General features: G+C 45.9%; 1 protein-coding gene and 1 long non-coding RNA gene across 7 annotated transcripts in view; both read right to left on the reverse strand.

Moving 5' to 3' along the window:
- Window positions 1–2,641: 2,641 nt before the first annotated feature.
- Window positions 2,642–20,004, reverse strand: part of LOC115167776 (UDP-N-acetylglucosamine--peptide N-acetylglucosaminyltransferase 110 kDa subunit) — a 43,412-nt gene continuing 26,049 nt past the window's right edge. For 3 of the 6 annotated variants that reach the window (XM_029722422.1, XM_029722393.1, XM_029722390.1), the window contains exons 10-22: window positions 19,832–19,985; window positions 19,479–19,580; window positions 19,022–19,219; window positions 18,245–18,403; window positions 17,836–17,925; window positions 17,530–17,655; window positions 10,673–10,843; window positions 8,776–8,892; window positions 8,017–8,187; window positions 5,854–6,006; window positions 4,600–4,852; window positions 4,217–4,340; window positions 2,642–4,094 (exon numbers count right to left, since the gene is read on the reverse strand). In XM_029722422.1, coding sequence (XP_029578282.1) covers window positions 3,914–4,094; window positions 4,217–4,340; window positions 4,600–4,852; window positions 5,854–6,006; window positions 8,017–8,187; window positions 8,776–8,892; window positions 10,673–10,843; window positions 17,530–17,655; window positions 17,836–17,925; window positions 18,245–18,403; window positions 19,022–19,219; window positions 19,479–19,580; window positions 19,832–19,985 — 1,999 coding nt within the window. In that variant the 3' untranslated portion in view covers window positions 2,642–3,913. The remainder of the gene's footprint in view (window positions 4,095–4,216; window positions 4,341–4,599; window positions 4,853–5,853; window positions 6,007–8,016; window positions 8,188–8,775; window positions 8,893–10,672; window positions 10,844–17,529; window positions 17,656–17,835; window positions 17,926–18,244; window positions 18,404–19,021; window positions 19,220–19,478; window positions 19,581–19,831; window positions 19,986–20,004) is intronic. The other 3 variants (XM_029722412.1, XM_029722402.1, XM_029722429.1) reach the window with 1 other exon arrangement.
- On the reverse strand, window positions 8,286–8,769 carry LOC115167809 (uncharacterized). Its single transcript, XR_003870575.1, has 2 exons — window positions 8,476–8,769; window positions 8,286–8,415 (listed from the first exon to the last, which is right to left on the reverse strand). It is a non-coding gene; the product is annotated as an uncharacterized LOC115167809 (long non-coding RNA).

A 20,004-nucleotide genomic window follows, 5' to 3' on the forward strand; every position in this document is an offset into this window, starting at 1 on the left:
ATCAGTGTGTGATGAAGTAGTGGGCAGTATGTACTTTTTAACTTAAAGATGCCCTCCAGGATCTTAAGCATAACATATTGCACAATTGGATTTGTAACTTATCACACAAAATGGATGAAATAGTACACAATTGGATGATGTAGTACACAAAAAAATGGGTACCCGCTTCAATACTATTAGCTGAAATTAGTGCATTCACTTTTTCCAAATGTTGTTACGTTACAGCCTTATTCTAAAATTGATTAGATGCATGTTCCTCAATCTACACACAATACCCCATAATGACAAAGCAAAAACAGGATTACAGAAATTTGAGCAAATGTATTACAAATAAAAAAACAGAAATATCCAATTTTCATAAGTATTCAGACCCTTTACTCAGTACTTTGTTTAATTAAGCACCTTTGGCAGTGATTACAGCCTTGAGTCTTCTTGGGTATGACGCTACAAGCTCGGCACACCTGTATTTGGGGAGTTTCTCCCATTCTTCTCTGCAGATCCTCTCAAGCTCTGTCAGGTTGGATGGGGAGCGTTGCTGCACAGCTATTTTCAGGTCTCTCCAGAGATGTTCGATCGGGTTCAAGTCCGGGCTCTGGCTGGGCCAATCAAGGACATTGAGACTTGTCCCAAAGCCACTCCTGCATTGTCTTGGCTGTGTGCTTAGGGTTGTGGTCCTGTTGGAGGGTGAACCTTCTCCCCAGTATTGGTCCTGAGACCTCTGGAGCAGGTTTTTCATCAAGGATCTCTGTACTTTTCTCCGTTTATTTTTCCCTCGATCCTGACTAGTCTCCCAGTCCCTGCCGCTGTAAAACATCCCCACAGTATGATGCTGCCACCACCATGCTTCACCATAGTGATGGTGCCAGGTTTCCTCAAGATGTGATGCTTGGCATTTGGGTCAAAGAGTTCAATCTTTGTTTCATCAGACCAGGGAATCTTGTTTCGCAGGCCTAAAAACAAGAAATCATTCAACATAACAAGGCGGGTCTGAAAACACTGGCTCACTTGAATAAGTAAACATACACTACATTACCAAAAGTATGTGGATCCCTGTTCATTGAACATCTCATTCCAAAATCATGGGTATTAATATGGAGTTGGTTCCCCCCCTTTGCTGCTGTAACAGCCTCCACTCTCCCGGGAAGGTTTTCCACTAGATGTTGGAACTTGCTTCCATTCAGACACAAGAGCATTAGTGAGGTTGGGCACTGATTTTGGGCAATATAATTATTTACATTTAATCCAAACAGTTCTCGTTTAACACATTCAACATTAAAGTCCTAAACTGCCTTAGAGGCACCAGTGTCAAGATGATGGACACTTTGTAGGTTATTCAAAAAATGGAGCGCGCAGATTTACCTACATCTGTGGAGACTAGAGGGACCTCAAGAGTTAACCTCCCTGCGAACGAGTTTGGTGTCTCATACATACTTTAACAGTGAAGTGAGTATGTGGGCACCTGCTCGCTGAACACCTCATTCCAAAATCACAGGAATTAATATGGAGTTGCTCCCCCCCTTTGCTGCTATAACAACCTCCATTATTCTGAGAAGGCTTTCCACTTGATGTTGGAACATTGCTGCGGGGACTTGATTCCATTCAGCCACAGGAGCATTAGTGAGGGCGGGCACTGGTGTTGGGAGATTAGGCCTGGCTCACAGTCTGCGTTCCAATTCATCCCAAAGGTGTTCATTGGGGGTGAGGTCAGGGCTCTGTCCAGGCCAGTCAAGTTCTTCCACACCAATCTCAACAAACCACTTCTGTATGGACCTCACTTTATGCCCGGGGTCATTGTCATGCTGAAACAGGAAAGAGCATTCCCCAAACTGTTGCCAAAGTTGGAAGCACAGAATCATCTAGAATGTCATTGTATGCTGTAGCATTAAGATTTCCCTTCACTGGTACTAAGAGGCCTAGCCTGAACCATGAAAAACAGCCCCAGAATATTATTCCTCCTCCAAACTTTAGTTGACATGATGCATTAGGGCACGTAGCGTTCTCCTGGCATTCCCCAAAGATTTTTACGCGCTATAGCACTCGGCGGTCCTGTTCCGTGTGTTGTGTGGCCTACCACTTCGCGGCTGAGCCGTTGTTGCACCTAGACGTTTCCACTTCACAATAACAGCACTTGACCGGCGCTGTTCCAGCAGGGCATAAACAATATGAATGGACTTGTTGGAAAGGTGGCATCCTATGACGGTGCCACGTTGAAAGTCACTGAGCTCTTTATTAAAGGCCATTCTACTGCCAATGTCTGTCTATGGAGATTGCATGGCTGTGTACTCAATTGTACACGTCAGCAATGGGTGTTGCTGAAAAAGTAAAATCCACTACTTTGAAGGGGAGTCCGTGTATTTATATAGTTTTATTTGTTTAGCAGGCAGTTTTATTTTGATGAATGTATTTGCTGTGTTTTGTAATTATTACACTACTACAGGCTGTTACATTTAGAAAATCTATTTACCGCTTTGAAAAATGCCCCAGTTCCCATCGTGTCTTGTGTAGTTAAGAAAGTTCTAAATTAGTTTTTATACCAAATTGAGAAAAACCAAACAGATCTGTAAGGTGGAAGCAATATGGGTGAATGTGCTCCAACACTACCCTGATTAAGGCAGCCAAATGATCAACACATTCCAAGAAGTTGGCTTTATTTCTTTATTTCAACAGAAATGGAGTCAGAGCCTTGCAGCATACCAGACAGAGCTTCAATAAAACAAAGACAAGAGTACAAAACTAAAACTGCTCAGAAAAGACTTACCTAGGCCATTCCTGGTTTGAGTGATAAAAATCAATCATTGCATGGGGAGAGGAGCAGCATAACTAAGGGTAAAAGAAATACAGGGCCATTCCAATGGGGTACAAACTCCTCTCTGTTCAGTTTATCCATAAGGTTTGGTCTTAACAAGCATAGTGCGTGACATCGAACAAGAGGACAAAGCCATCGAGATTATTTTTTTGTTTTCTTACATTGACACATGACAAAATCCTTAAAAGTTGGCATTTGGTGGTGGGAGAAGGAAGTGGTTATGATCTTTCTCTCTGAAATCTGATAATGAAACTACTCATATCCTGGCAGAGTTACCAATAGCATAAGATGAGAAAAACCAAGAGCAGCTGCAAATTAAAGACAATGTTTTAACATGTTTAAGCTGATTCAATGTTTTTAGTTCAAGACGAGTGACTAGATCTTCAGACTGCGGTGCAACACAGTCCCTTTGTACTCTTATTACATATTCAATTATTACATGGAGGCTTGGGACTGACTCTCAAACCTCAAGGCCCTAACGAGTCCCATATACACACACACAGAAGAAGGGAAGTGAAAAAGCCAAGGGGAGTCTCTTCTAGGCGCTGTATGGAGGGAGGGAGGGTGTTCCTCTCGTACCCAGTGTGGATGCTGTGGTTTGGGGGAAGAGTCTCAGGTGAAGGGCAGAGTGATTCTGGCTCAATCTGGCTCAGGGAAACGGACATGGATGGGATATGATGACGAGGGAGGAGGTGAATGGCAGGGAGGGGGTAGGGCGAGACACCTGCAGGCTCTACAACAGACAAGAGTCCAAGTCACAGGGGAGGGAAGAGGGAGGCAGGGATGAAGGGGGCTAAAAGGAAGCAGATAGGTGCTAGGCTTTGGGCAGGAGGGGCAGATTGGTGGGTTAGGGGCGAATGGGGGGTCAGAGTTCAAGCCCAGATGCTTCTGCTGCTCTGGAGGGACTGGAGTTAAGAGGTCTGGGGGTTGGAGGTCAGGGTGGGGCGACGTGCTTCGATCGATGGGACGTCTGGTTCGAGGGGTAGCGTCCCATATAGCACCATGTTCCTTTTTGTAGTGCACTACCTTTGTCTCGGGCCTTGGTCAAAGGCAGTGTACTATAGAGAGAATAGGGTGCCATTTGGGACGCACCCTGGGTCTGGGACTTCAGGCGCTCTCACTGCTCTCGACGGGCTGCAGTTTGACCAGGTGGTCTGGCTTGCCGCCGCTGGCGTGGCGCTCCCACATCTGCAGGTAGAGCTTCTCCAGATCCATAGTGTACTGCTTGGTGTTGAACAGAGGGCTGCAGATACGCTGCTTCCACACACGGGACCGGATCATCTTCAGACTGGGGGGAGAACCGGGTCAGTTACAGCAATGGTAAGAAGAGAGGGAGACAGATTGAGTGTGAGAAGAGGGGGGAGATTGAAAGACAGCTAGCTGGAGTGTGTGTTAGTTAGAGGTTCTTACTATTCCATGTCACAGCCCAGTTTGACAGCCACGTCCTCATATTCCTGTCTGGTGTGGGCGATGAGCTCAGGACAGCCCAGACACTGTAGCTGAGAGGCTGCCACGCGTGACGCCAGGGTCTCACCTGTAAGGGCACACGTGACATTTACAAGACCGACCTGTCGTTCACCCACCACCGTTACTACAGCACACAGAACCGTTCATCCCAATCATCTCTCCTTTCTCTGTCGTGTGCATTTGTTCCCATCACAGATTAGAAAGGAAATGACTGGGACAAAGAAACTGCCTCCAGCCCATGTCAACACCAATCCAACTCTTTGATTTGTGGAGACTAGTGAACGAGTGCAAACATCTCTGTCCTGCGATCATACGCTCTGTCTCACCTGGCATGGTAACCATAGGTGTCCCGGCCCAGAGGACGTCCATGCCGGTGGTGTGTCCGTTACAGAGTGGCGTGTCCAGACACACGTCGGCCAGCTGGCCCCGTCTCACGTGCTCCTCCTTGGGCGCCACGGGAGAGAAGATGATGCGGGAGCCGGGCAGGCCGAAGTTCTGGGCGTACTGTTGGATGTTGGGCTCGCCCACCGCAGGGAAACGCAGCAACCACAGAACACTGTTGGGAACACGCTTCAGGATCTACAGGAGAGATGGTCAGTAATAGTTGCTGTGTGTCTGAAATGGCACTAGAGTCCATATTCCCTATATAGTGTACTACTGTTGACCAGAGTCCATATTCCCTATATAGTGTACTACTGTAGACCAGAGTCCATATTCCCTATATAGTGTACTACTGTTGACCACAGTCCATATTCCCTATATAGTGTACTACTGTTGACCAGAGTCTATATTCCCTATATAGTGTACTACTGTTGACCAGAGTCTATATTCCCTATATAGTGCACTACTGTAGACCAGAGTCCATATTCCCTATATAGTGTACTACTGTTGACCAGAGTCCATATTCCCTATATAGTGTACTACTGTTGACCAGAGTCCATATTCCCTATATAGTGTACTACTGTTGACCTGAGTCCATATTCCCTATATAGTGTACTACTGTAGACCAGAGTCCATATTCCCTATATAGTGTACTACTGTTGACCAGAGTCCATATTCCCTATATAGTGTACTACTGTTGACCAGAGTCCATATTCCCTATATAGTGTACTACTGTTGGCCAGAGCCCATATTCCCTATATAGTGTACTACTGTAGACCAGAGTCCATATTCCCTATATAGTGTACTACTGTAGACCAGAGTCCATATTCCCTATATAGTGTACTACTGTAGACCAGAGTCCATATTCCCTATATAGTGTACTACTGTTGACCAGAGTCCATATTCCCTATATAGTGTACTACTGTTGACCAGAGTCCATGTTCCCTATATAGTGTACTACTGTTGACCAGAGTCCATATTCCCTATATAGTGTACTACTGTAGACCAGAGTCCATATTCCCTATATAGTGTACTACTGTTGACCAGAGCATAGGGCCTGGTCAAAGCTAATACACTATCACATAGGGACTAAGATGCCATTTCACCCTGAGAGTCAGGGAAAAGAGGAATTCCTGAAGAAACATGAACACCTCAGACAACAGGATGATTGGAACAGTGTTTTGTAGCTTGATGCTTACATTGGCCCACATCTGCAGGGTGGGAGGGTCGATCTTATAGAGCTGATTGAAGTTGCAGTAGACGATGGAGTCTTCAGGCAGACCGTACTGGGAGCGAGTTGTCACCACGATGGTACGAGGCACCTCTTCTCCTGTAGCCGCCTTGTTGTTGATCTGAGATGGAGGACAAGGCGGTGGTTATGATGGAAAGATGTGTGACCAGAGAGAAAGGAGTTGGGGGGGCAGAGAGAGGGTCAGAGGAGAGACCAGTGCATAGTGACAGTGTTTCCATTACACCCCTGTTCTGTCTCAGAGCTGAGAAAACAGTCTAAAGTACTGGAACCATTTTCCCAGGTGTCAAATCCCCAAAGTCCCCATGCAAGTAACCCAATGTCTTTCTCCAGTACTAGCCTGTCTGTGTGACATACCTGGAGCACTACAGACCCTGACACTACAACCTCCTCCCCTGGAAGTATCTGAAAACACACAGTATACAGGAGATGGAACACTACAGACCACAGTCATGTCTGGGATCAAAGGTCAACCATAAAGGTTGCTCCCTGCTTCATTCAACCAGCAAAATATTCTGCTAATCATTCTTATCCAGTACCTGTGTAGTGATATCAGTGCCCCCCCCCCCCCAGTGTAGTGGTATCAGTGCCCCCCCCCCCCAGTGTAGTGGTATCAGTGTCTCCCCCCCTCCAGTACCTGTGCAGTGGTATCAGTGCCCCCCCCCTCCAGTACCTGTGCAGTGGTATCAGTGTCCCCCCCCTCAGTACCTGTGTAGTGGTATCAGTGTCCCCCCCCCCCTCCAGTACCTGTGTGGTGGTATCAGTGCCCCCCCCCCCCTCCAGTACCTGTGTAGTGGTATCAGCCCCCCCCCTCCAGTACCTGTGTAGTGGTATCAGCCCCCCCCCTCCAGTACCTGTGTAGTGGCATCAGTGCCCCCCCCTCCAGTACCTGTGTGGTGGTATCAGTGCCCCCCCCCCCTCCAGTACCTGTGTAGTGGCATCAGTGCCCCCCCCCCCTCCAGTACCTGTGTAGTGGTATCAGTGCCCCCCCGCCCCCTCCAGTACCTGTGTAGTGGTATCAGTGCCCCCCCCCCCCCCCCCCCCCCAGTACCTGTGTAGTGGTATCAGTACCTGTGTAGTGGCATCAGTGCCCCCCCCCCCCCCAGTACCTGTGTAGTGGTACCAGTGCCCCCCCCCCCCTCCAGTACCTGTGTAGTGGTACCAGTGCCCCCCCTCCCTCCAGTACCTGTGTAGTGGCATCAGTGCCCCCCCCCCCCCTCCAGTACCTGTGTAGTGGTATCAGTGCCCCCCCCCCCCCCTCCAGTACCTGTGTAGTGGTATCAGTGTCTCCCCCCCTCCAGTACCTATGTAGTGGTATCAGTGCCCCCCCCCCCCCCCTCCAGTACCTGTGTAGTGGTATCAGTGCCCCCCCCCCCCTCCAGTACCTGTGTAGTGGTATCAGTGACCCCCCCCCCCCCCCCCCTCCAGTACCTGTGAGTGGTATCAGCCCCCCCCCCTCCAGTACCTGTGTGGTGGTATCAGTGCCCCCCCCCTCCAGTACCTGTGTGGTGGCATCAGTGACCCCCCCCTCCAGTACCTGTGTGGTGGTATCAATGCCCCCCCCCCCCTCCAGTACCTGTGTGGTGGTATCAGCGTCCCCCCCCCCCTCCAGTACCTGTGTAGTGGCATCAGCGCCCCCCCCCCTCCAGTACCTGTGTAGTGGTATCAGCCCCCCCCCTCCAGTACCTGTGTAGTGGCATCAGTGTCCCCCCCCCCCCTCCAGTACCTGTGTAGTGGCATCAGTGTCCCCCCCCCCCCCTCCAGTACCTGTGTGGTGGCATCAGCCCCCCCACCCTCCAGTACCTGTGTAGTGGCATCAGCCCCCCCACCCCCCTCCAGTACCTGTGTAGTGGCATCAGCCCCCCCACCCCCCTCCAGTACCTGTGTAGTGGTATCAGCCCCCCCACCCCCCTCCAGTACCTGTGTGGTGGTATCAGTGCCCCCCCCCCCCTCCAGTACCTGTGTGGTGGTATCAGTGCCCCCCCCCCTCCAGTACCTGTGTGGTGGTATCAGTCCCCCCCCCCCCCCTCCAGTACCTGTGAGTGGTATCAGTGTCCCCCCCCCCCTCCAGTACCTGTGTTGTGGTATCAGTGCCCCCCCCCCCCTCCAGTACCTGTGTGGTGGCCAGTCCGTTGCTGACGGTGAATCCGTTGATGGTGACCTGTATCTGTCCCTGGTTGATCATGTTGATGATGGCCTCAGCTGCTGTGTTCATGGGGATGACGGGCATGGACAGAGCCCCGTTGGTTTCTGCTACTCCACTGTCCCCACTGGCACACCTCATCTGGAGAGGAGACGACAAAAAGGAAGGAAGGAGTGATTTACAAAGCATTTATTTTCCTCTTATTTTCAGGAGGATAAAAGGGGGCAATACATTTTTAATTTTTTTGTATTTTTTAAAACTTCACAGTTCAAATTGAAGAACAGGAATAGACAATGGGGGTCTCTCTCCAATAGTTGCTGGGTCCTAGTCAAATGGAAATATGGTCACAGAATGTTCCCGCAGTCTCACCTTGACGTCAGGCAGGCTGTCCAGGAAGGGTTAGGGCTATTCACCATGTCACTGTCTCACCTTGACGTCAGGCAGGCTGTCCAGGAAGGGTTAGGGCTATTCACCATGTCACTGTCTCACCTTGACGTCAGGCAGGCTGTCCAGGAAGGGTTAGGGCTATTCACCATGTCACTGTCTCACCTTGACGTCAGGCAGGCTGTCCAGGAAGGGTTAGGGCTATTCACCATGTCACTGTCTCACCTTGACGTCAGGCAGGCTGTCCAGGAAGGGTTAGGGCTATTCACCATGTCACTGTCTCACCTTGACGTCAGGCAGGCTGTCCAGGAAGGGTTAGGGCTATTCACCAGGTCAATGTCTCACCTTGACCACCTTGACGTCAGGCAGGCTGTCCAGGAAGGCCTTGAGGTCGATGCCATTCAGAACGATGCGGTTGTCAAAGATGTGGCCGTTTGACTTGAAGTCAATCACCGCCTTTTTCTGTTGAAGAAAACACCACAAGATTACTGGAGGTGAAGAGGTGAACTGCATGTTAAGTGTCGTTCCAAGAAACCAAGTCAGGGTTGTAGATCTAAAAAGCAGTCTTTTTCATTCATCAAAGCTTGTCTTTTTCTTTCAGATCAAGGCAATTTATATATATTTTTTTCTCCAGGGTCTCATTTTCAAGAGTGCCCTGGGAACAATTAATTAACAGGATCAGTCTCAAAACACTATCAATTTACTCTTTCACATTTCAACAAAATCTAATTCAAAAGAGGCATAACGTTTCACATCAATCAAAACAAGTGCAGTTCTCCACCACATTCCTCATCAAAGTCCCGAACTGACTCTTCGAGACCAGACAGTCAAGACTCAGTGGCCTGCAGGTCATTCCATGCACTAGGGTCACAATAACAAAACAATCTTCCCAGACTCTGTGGAGACCAGAGGAACCTCTAGAACCAGCAAGTCTTGAGTGTAAGAATATTTTAAGAATACACAACACAGAGGACTAGAGGTTAATAGGGAATTAACGATCAATGGAAATAGTTATTTTTCAGTTCAGCATCTGGTTAGAATCTGTGTAGGGCTTTCAGTCCTGGACTCATAGCTACAAGTGGCAAGTTTTCATTGGTTCGAATGTTCTATACATTGAGCCTGAAACAGGATACTTGTTATTTGGTCATTGGCCCAATTTTACTGCAAGGAATTCTAATTGGTCAACCACAGGCTAGGGGTTATAAATTACATCCTGTGGAGAATCATTGAAGACAGGGAAGAATGAACATCGACCATCTACTTCCCAGCATAACTACTAAGGTTTATTCAAAGAGAACAAATCAATCTCTCTCCCTGATTTGCTTTGGGGTCTGTGTTATTGAAGAATAACATCAACTGCTAACAAGAACGAGTCTGATGGTGTCTGGACTTCCAATAAAAAGTGAGGTAGTATGGGAGTTTCTAGAGAACTGCTTTCTATACAAATAGCAGCTCGGCTGGGCAGTATCCAGATTTTTATATCTTCATACTGTTCTTCTCTCATCCCGCGAATTATGGTATTACCGGCATAGCACACAAGGGTGAGCTAAAAAGGCAAGAATAGTTCATTTGCATATATTACCAGAATGCTAACAAAATTAGCACAAACTAATAGCGAAATCACATAGCCGGTTAGCTAAATGCTAACAAAAAATGTGCCCATACAAACGTATTGAATAACAGATTCACTACATAGATGATGGACAAATAAAATCAAAAAGGAAGTTTGTTCTGAGATATATAGGACAGACAAATAACCCCTTATTTTCGTCCCTAAACAGTCTAAGCCGGGGGAGGGGGTTAAATGTAAATGTCTATATGGAATTGTTTAAAAGAAGGTCATACCAAGGATCGACTCACTATTTGATTTGAGTGTGTAGCCCAAACTATTCGGACGCTACAGAAGATTTTGTGAGAAGACCGATTTATGGAATGTCTCATGGTCTGACAAACACCGCTCTAGCTCGGTCGCCTTCCATCGCAGATGCGGAAGTGCGAAACAGGCGGATGCGGTGGATTGAGGTAGAGATGGTGGATCGCCATCTCTACCTTAAAAACATTATGCAAATAAGATTTCCACACAAAACATTCAAAACGCAAAATTAACACATAAAACTGATCCATTACAGCAGAACAAGAGGGCTTGCAATTTCAAACAATCACTGTACATTAGCTGCATAATATGGTTCACTCAAGTCACACGTCAACAAACCTTTGTTTACTGGATAAACAGGAATCTCACCTTGAGGTGGGGGAACATGTTAGCGTGGTCTCCAATGAAGAAGGTGTGTGGCATGTAGGCTAGTTTCTCAGAGTACTGCTCTGCCACCTCGAAGGGGGACGTCTCCTTGTCTGACACAATGTAGTCCATGAAGGGAGCTCCGCTGGTCCCCGGGTAGCCCAGCCACATACACTGTGAAAGGGAGAGAGAACAGTTGGCAGTGTGAACTTTATTTGGACATTAATTATACCCCGGCACTGGTGTAGTGCACATTTATTTGTGGGGTGAGGAGCGTACACTATTTATGACATCATCATTACTCAATCAAAGTTTGTACCGACAGATGTAGCCTATTGAATATCACTTTAGAATAGACCTACGACCAAACATTCACATCACGGACGATCTGAAATGGTCCACCCACACAGGCAGTGTGTTGAAGGCGGCACAACAGCACCTCTTCAACCTCAGGAGGCGGAAGAAATTTGACTTGGTCCCTAAGACCCTCACAAACTCTTAGAGATGCACAATTGAGAGCATCCTGTCGGACTGTATCCCCGCCTGGTACGGCAACTCCCCCGTCCGCAACCGCAGGGCTCTCCAGAGGGTGGTGCGATCTGCCCAACGCATCACTGGGGGCAAACTGCCTGCCCTCCAGGACACCGACAGCACCCGATGTCACAGGAAGGCCGAAGATATCATCAAGGACAACAACCACCCGAGCCACTGCCTGTTCACCCCGCTATCATCCAGAAGGTGAGGTCAGTACAGGTGCATCTAAGCTGGGACCAAGAGACTGAAAAACAGCTTCTATCTCAAGGCCATCAGACTGTTAAATAGCCATCACTAGCCGGCTACCACCCGGTTACTCAACCCTGTACCTTAGAGGCTGCTGCCCTGTAGACATGGAATCACTGGTCACTTTAATAATGTTACATACTGCTTTACTCATATATACATACGCTATTCTACTGTATTTTAGCCAATGCCACTCCGAAATTGAGCATTCTAATATTTATATATTTCTTAATTCCATTCTTTTAAATGTGTGTATAGTTGTGACTTGTTAGATACTAATAACTGCACGGTTGGAGCTAGGAACACAAGCACTTCGCTACACCTGCAATACCATCTGCTAAATAGGTGTATGTGACCAATAAAATGTGACAGGATTTTTTTTGTTGCCTAAGGAACATTTCATTTTTAATTTAAAACACCAAATTAGGCATACCCATTTTCCAAATAGGCCATCATCACTGTCCATCAGGAATGATCCTTCATCACATTCTAACTGCATACCTGCCAATCCTTTGATCTCAATCACTTTCATGGGGATATGCAGTTAGATCTTGTTGAATTACTGTTTCATGAGCAAATTAAAGCAGATGGTGTTAACTATTACACTTACTTATAGGCCTATTTTGTTTCAAAGCACACAGTGTACAAAACATTACGAACAGCTCTTTCCATGACAGACTGACCAGGTGAAAACTATGATCCCTTAATGTCACTTGTTAAATCCACTTTCGGTGTAGATTAAGGCAGGGAGATGGCTTAAAAATCCTTCTTTAACCTTTGAGATAATTGAGACGTTGATTGTGTGTGTGTGCCATTCAGAGGGTAAATGGGAAAGACAAACGATTTAAGTTACTTTGAATGGGGTATGGTAGTAGGTGCCAGGCGTACCGGTTTGTGTCAAGAACTGCAGCGCTGCTGGGTTTTTCCACACTCAACAGTTTCCTGTGTGTATCAAGAATGGCCCAACCACCAAAAGACATCCAGCCAACTTGACACAACTGCGGGAAGCATTGGAGTCAACATGGGCCAGCATACCTGTGGATGCTTGACACCTTGTAGAGTCCATGCCCCGAAAAATTGAGGCAGTTATGAGGGCAAAAGGGGGTGTAACTCAATATTAAGGTGTTCTTAATGTTTTGTACACTCAGTATATCCTGCCTACAGGAACATGACAAAGATTTTTTATAACTAACCCAAGAGTGGTTGTGGTCTGACATATCCAACAGGAGCAAATTAATCTGCGGGCAGAATAAGCAACGAGGTGGGCAGAATCAAGCACGAGTTAGCAAGATCCTATTGGTGTGTTGTAGCATATTGCTGTTAGGGAACACCTAATCTGTGAAGTGTGCATGAGCAATAACTCAATTCGCCCTGACGCTCCTAAACAGAATTTTTGGAAACTTTGGCAGTCTACAAAACTTACTCCACTCTTAACCTGTTAGGGCTAGGGGGCAGTATTTACACGGCCGGATAAAAAACGCACGCGATTTAATCTGGTTACTACTCCTGCCCAGTAACTAGAATAAGCATATAATTATTGGCTTTGGATAGAAAACACCCTAAAGTTTCTAAAACTGTTTGAATGGTGTCTGAGTATAACAGAACTCATATGGCAGGCAAAAACCTGAGAAGATTTCATGCAGGAAGTGGCCTGTCTGACAAGGTGTTGTTGTTCTTGCCTCTGGTTATTGAACATTTAGGATCTTAGCTGTAACGTGACACTTCCTACGGCTCCCATAGGCTCTCAGAGCCCGGGAAAAAGCTGAACGATGACGAGGCAGCCTCTGGCTGAAACACATTATCGCCTTTGCCAAGTGGCCGATCAGAGGACAAAGGGCTTAGGCTCGTGCCCAGAGTCGACCCCATGCTGTATTTTCTTTCGTCTGTTTACCTAATTGCAGATTCCCGGTCAGAATATTATCGCTTTTTTTTACGAGAAAAATGGCATAAAAATTGATTTTAAACAGCGGTTGACATGCTTCGAAGTACGGTAATGAAATATTTAGAAATCTTTTGTCACAAAATGCGCCGTGCGCGTGACCCTTATTTACCATTCGGATAGTGTCTTGAACGCACGAACAAAACGCCGCTGTTGGAACATAACTATGGATTATTTGGGATCAAACCAACATTTGTTATTGAAGTAGAAGTCCTGGGAGTGCATTCTGACGAAGAACAGGAAAGGTAATCAAACTTTTCTAATAGTAAATCGGAGTTTGGTGAAGGCTAAACTTGCTGGGTGTCTAAATAGCTAGCCCTGTGATGCCGGGCTATCTACTTAGAATATTGCAAAATGTGCTTTCACCGAAAAGCTATTTTAAAATCGGACATATTGAGTGCATAGAGGAGTTCTGTATCTATAATACTTAAAATAATTGTTATGCTTTTTGTGAACGTTTATCGTGAGTAATTTAGTAAATTGTTAGTAAATTCGCCGGAAGTTTGCGGGGGGTATGCTAGTTCTGAACGTCACATGCTAATGTAAAAAGCTGGTTTTTGATATAAATATGAACTTGATTGAACAAAACATGCATGTATTGTATAACATAATGTCCTAGGAGTGTCATCTGATGAAGATCATCAAAGGTTAGTGCTGCATTTAGCTGTCTTCTGGGTTTTTGTGACATTATATGCTAGCTTGAAAAATGGGTGTCTGATTATTTCTGGCTGGGTACTCTTGACATAATCTAATGTTTTGCTTTCGTTGTAAAGCCTTTTTGAAATCGGACAGTGTGGTTAGATTAACGAGAGTCTTGTCTTTAAAATGCTGTAAAATAGTCATATGTTTGAGAAATTGAAGTAATAGCATTTCTAAGGTATTTGAATATCGCGCCACAGGATTCAACTGGCTGTTACGTAGGTGGGACGATTTGGTGCCACCTGCCCTAGAGAGGCTAAAGATTCTAGATTTGGAAACAGAAAACCATATTGAGAAAAACTATTTAATTAAAATGGGCCAGTCGCAGAATGTAGGCCAAAAATCCATGTCACTCCATCTTCTCCCACTGCCAGCCACCGGGCTGTCTGGTGGTGAGTGGAAATGCCGAGCGGCTGCTTCAGATGTATACATCCAGCGAAACATCCAGTTCACTGTTCTGTGGTGCACACGGTTGAGTTTTGGTTTCATGAGGATTGTTTTTTGACTATTCAGCTTCGTATAAGGAATGACTGTGGTGTTTATGGCGTAACAATGTATGCCATTATATTCTGTTCTGTTAGGCTACGTAACATACAAATGAATCATTCTGTGATCTTTGCAAGACATCGATTCGGCTTTGCTCTAACTTTAGGCCTACTAAACGAGCACCATCGTGAGAAGTGATCATTTTCATCATAACAAAGCAGAGCGTGACTGGTATATAGTTTAACCAATATTGTCGGCGGAAGACATTGGCCTTTTACCGACATCGGCTGATAATTGCACAGATAACAGATATTAAATAAAAATTGTCACATTGTAAGAATTCAATATTTGAAGTGTGTTTTTGACAATTGGGCATTTGGATGGTAATTTATGAGAACGATGTGGAAAAATGTCACTTTCCTTTCCTCGCTGTTAAGTGCCTTCAGAAAATATTCAGACTACTTGACTTTTTCCACATTTGGTTACAGTAACCTTATTCTAAAATGTATTAAATAGCCCCCCCCACCCCACACACAATACCCCATAATGGACAAGGCAAAAAGGGGTTGAGATGTTTTTGCAAATGAAAGAAATGAAATCTACAAAAGTATTCAGACCCTAGTACTTTGTTGAAGCACCTTTGGCAGCGATTACAGCTTCAAGTATTCTTGGGTATGACACAAGCTTGTCACACCTGTATTTGGGGAGTTCCTCCCATTCCTCTCTGCAGATCCTCTCAAGTTCTTTCAGGTTGGATGGGGAGCGTCGCTGCACAGCTATTTTCAGGTCTCTCCAAAGATGTTCGATCGGGTTCAAGTCTGGGCTCTGGCTGGAACACTCAAAGACATTCAGAGATTTGTCCCGGAGCCACTCCTGCATTGTCTTGGGTGTGTGATTAGGGTCGTTGTCCTGTTAGAAGGTGAACCTTTGCCCCAGTGAGGTCCTGAGCAGGTTGTAATCAAGGATCTCTGTACTTTGCTCCGTTCATCTTTGCCTCGATCCTGACTAGTCTCCCAGTCCCTGCCGCGGAAAAACATCCCCACAGCATGCTGCCACCACCATGCTTCACCATTGGGATGGTGCCAGGTTGCCTCCAGACATGATGCATTCAGGCCAAAGAGTTCAATCTTGGTTTCATCAGAACAGAGAATCTTGTTTCTCATGGTCTGAGAGTCCTTTAGGTGCCTTTTGGCAAAACTCCAAGTAGGCTGTCATGTGCCTTTTACTGAAGAGTGGCTTCTGTCTGGCCACTACCATAAAGGCCTGATTGGCAGAGTGCTGCAGAGATGGTTGTCCTTCTGGAAGGTTCTCCCATCTCCACAGAGAAACTCTGGAGCTCTCTCAGAGTGACCATCGGGTTCTTGGTCACCTCCCTGACCAAGGCCCTTATCCCCCGATTGCTCAGTTGGGCCAGGCGGCCAACTCTAGGAAGAGTCTTGGTGGTTCCAAACTTCTTCAATTTAAAAATAATCAGTCCACTGTTCTTGGGGACCTTCAATGCTGCAGAAATTTGTTGGTACCCTTCCCCAGATCTGTGCCTTAACACAATCCTGTCTCGGAGCTCTACGGACAATTTCTTCGACCTCATTTGCTCTGACATGCACTGTCAACTGTGGGATGCTATTTAGACAGGTGTGTGCCTTTCCAAATCATGACCAATCAATTTAATTTACCATAGGTGGACTCCAATTTCTGGAAAGATCAAGGATGATCAATGGAAACAGGATGATCAATGGAACAATTGAGTCTCATGGCAAAGGGTCTGAATACTTATGTAAATTAGGTATCTGTTCTACATTTTTAATACATTTGCTAAAATTTCTAAAAACCTGTTTTCACTGTCATTATGGGTTATTGTGTTTAGATTGCTGAACAAATAATAATCCATTGTAGAATAAAAGGCTGTAACGTAACAAAATGTGGAAAAAGGGGTCTGAATACTTTCCGAAGGCACTATCGTATCAGTAAGTTGTCCCCCCAAAAATCGGAATCTGTATCGGACCCATAAAACCCATATCGGTTTGGCTATAATAATAATAATAATAATAATAAGTTATGAGCAGGACTATTAGGCGTAGGCAGATCTTGACGAGGGCGGTTTTAAGTGATTTGAGCACTCTTCGAATCGTGGTGCTGAAAGGACAGGGTTCTGGGTTCCACTATAGAGAAGGGGTCCGTGGCATTTGATGAACATCAATGCAGACACACAGTGAATTTGGATCCTATATCACGTTGGTGGGATGACAAGATTCATGCAGTGGATCAGTTTGTCTGCATAGCAAATAGAAGTTCTACGTTTTTTGTAAGCTAAGGACTCGGACAGTATGGCGAGTTAAAGTGCGTCGTACATGAGCCCCAAGTCCATGACACTTTTTGTGGACAGATGTTTTAGCAAACCCTGGTAGAGTTCTGTCTGTGGCTGGTCTTGTCATGTCAGATTTGGCCCTCTCAAAGTGGTCAAGCCTCCGACCGACGTGCCTCTGCACACACAGTTAATCACTCGCCCCACCGCCAGACAGAAGACACCACCATTTTCCTACCTATAGGCCGTTATTGCCTACATATCTATTGCAATGGTCATTTTATAATCGTTCATGAAATTTTCCCTGGTAATTAAATATAATTTTCCTGAAATATTTTAACAGCGCCATGCATTCTCAAATTGAAAAAATTAAATAAAAAAAAAAGGTGAGGGAGCGGCAATCCCCCAGTCCACAGCAGCACTACATCCTGTAGTGGCTGGTATCCCAGCCACTAAACAGGGGAAGTATCACTTAGCACTGACTTTATGACAAACCAGGTATTCTTGCCAAACCAGTGGCCAGTCACTATCAGTCCTGTGCCTCTGGATACAAACCTTTGGATGCCTACGTCAATATTCTTAGGGAGGTCAAATGTATAACTAACTAAAATTCATAAGAAACTAACATGGCCAAATAAAGCCTGATTATCTCACCTGGATGGGAGCGGGGCGCAGGGCAAACAGCTCGTTGCGGGCTCCTTTGGTATAGCCGTTCATATTGACCAGGATGTGGAGTCCATCCTGATGGATCCTGTCTGCTGCCTTACCATTACACGGGAGCTGACAGAGGACAGACAGGAGGAGTGGAGATGGAGGGAGAGGATTTAAAAAGCAGTACTCTCAAGTGTTGAATGTGGCTTCAGAGTGGCTCTATGTTCTACAGTATAGAGGAAAGGGTGAAGAGAAAATGAAGCTGCTTCTAAAGTACTTAGATTCAGTTCTCCATCTGCGTTAACTGACCTGTGACAGATCAGTGAAGTGATTGGCCTCGGCCACCACTTTAACCCTAAAGTTGGTGTTGTCATCTGGGCTCAGTGCATAGCAGAACACCTGGGAAGGGCAACAACCAGACATGTTATAACCATGTTACGACCAACTGTTAGAACAGATGCACGGCCAGTATAGTATGGCTGTTATATCTCAATCTAAGATTTTTTTTAAACAAATTTAAAATGTACCATTTGGTCACTATAATAAATTCATTTATCAATTATTTTTCAGTTAAGTCTCATTGAGAATAAAACATTTGTTCAAATGACAATCAAATCCAGGTATGCAAACATCAGTTAATGTGAAATCACTGGTTGTTGCCAATCTGCCTGACAGCATCTCTAGTGGTAATGAGTTACAACAGTAAGAAACCCCTCACCTCAAACTTGTCAGAGCTGTGCATGCCGGGGATGGACTGCATGAGATGGGAGGTGGGGTGATTCCCGAAGTCAGAGCTGACATATCCCACCCTCAGACGACCCGCGCTGGCCTTCAGGTCCTTGGGGTATTCAAAGGCCGGCTTGTGGAGCGCATTGATCTGTGGTGGTACGGGGGGGTGTGTGTGCCGTTAGATTATACCACAGCTGATAAACTGTGTCCCAAATTGCACCCTATTTCCTATATAGTGCACTACTTTTAACCAAATGTAGTGCACTATGTAATGATAAGGGTGCCATCTGAGACATAACCCAAGGCTCTCTTCCAAACAAATCTACACTAGCATCCTACTTTGAATGATTGCTAGTATGGACATTGGAACATCATAGCCTGTCAGATAATGACCTTAAACCTAGCTACTTTCAGGTGGTCCAACTAGACAAGGCAGATTAACACCAGATCACTCGTCCATAACACAGTTACAACTAGCCTGAACCTGTCCTAACAGCCAACTAACCACCCAAACCTAACTCATCTTAACCCATCTATGACTCAACCAACCTCTTTACCCTGCAAGCAACCCAACCACCTTCTGCCACCCAAGGCTGCTTTCTACTGATTCATTTTAACTGAATTAAAGACAAAACGGGCCTAATAAGTTTACTTAAAATGTACCAGACGAGTAACTTCCAAGCCATCCTGCCTTACCGTTTACCCTTTACCATGCAAGCACCCCAGCCCAACTTTCACCTGAATAAAAGGTCAATACTGTACTTGCTTTGATGAGGGCCTGTACCTTGTCCAGACAGAGGTTGCCGTGCCTCTCAGCGATGGCCTTGCGGAAACCGTGAGAGAGGGGGTACAGCATGCTGTGGTGGGGGTGCACCGAGGGCAGCCGGTTCTTATCTAACTGGTCAGCCACGATGCTCACCAGCTTCTTCATACGCTCATCATAGTCTGTCCAGTCACACACAATCTGGGGAGAGAGGAGACAGTTGTGTGAGTGTGTTTGTGAGGGAGATGTGTGAGAGGCGGTCTGAAATGTAAATCAGAGAAACGTAGTACAGGAGCAGTAACTCTTGGGCCTTACTTGGTTTATCTCTGGCAATATCTCACATCAATACATGATTTATACTCAAGTTACAGTTGAGTCTCAAATCAGAATTTGGCTTTAAGTGTATCTGCAGTAACTTGGCACAGGAGACTTGTGATGGTGTGTGTGTGTGTGTGTGTACCTGCAGGCAGTGTGCCAGGTTGCAGTAGGCATCAGGGAAGTCAGGCTTCAGTTTCAGGGCTGTACGGTAAGACGCAATGGCTTCTGGGATGTTACCAGAGTCCTGGGAGGAGGGAGATTACCATATTATAATAATGGAATCATAAGACAACTTCCTTTATAAATACATTTTAATATTCTCATGAATTAAATAACTACATTGCAAAGCATAGGTGAATTTGGCCCTGGGGAATATTAGTGACAGAAAAAAGGAGAGTAATACCAACAACAAATCAACTTCACTGCACTTCTGTAGGTCTGATAGGAGTTGATTTAGGATTGGGGGTTATAACTGACATGGCAGGTGAAAGTCACCTTGTGAATGGAGGCCAGGTTAGAGTGAGCATCAGCAAAGGCAGGGTTGATCTGGATGGCTCTGGTGTAACACTGTAGAGCTCCCTGGACATCCTGCATCTCCTTCAGAGTGTTGCCCATGTTGGAGTAGGCATCAGCAAACGTAGGGCTGATTCTACAGAGACACAGAAACA

Source organism: Salmo trutta, chromosome 3 (assembly GCF_901001165.1).
Source record: "Salmo trutta chromosome 3, fSalTru1.1, whole genome shotgun sequence".
Taxonomy (NCBI): domain Eukaryota; kingdom Metazoa; phylum Chordata; class Actinopteri; order Salmoniformes; family Salmonidae; genus Salmo; species Salmo trutta.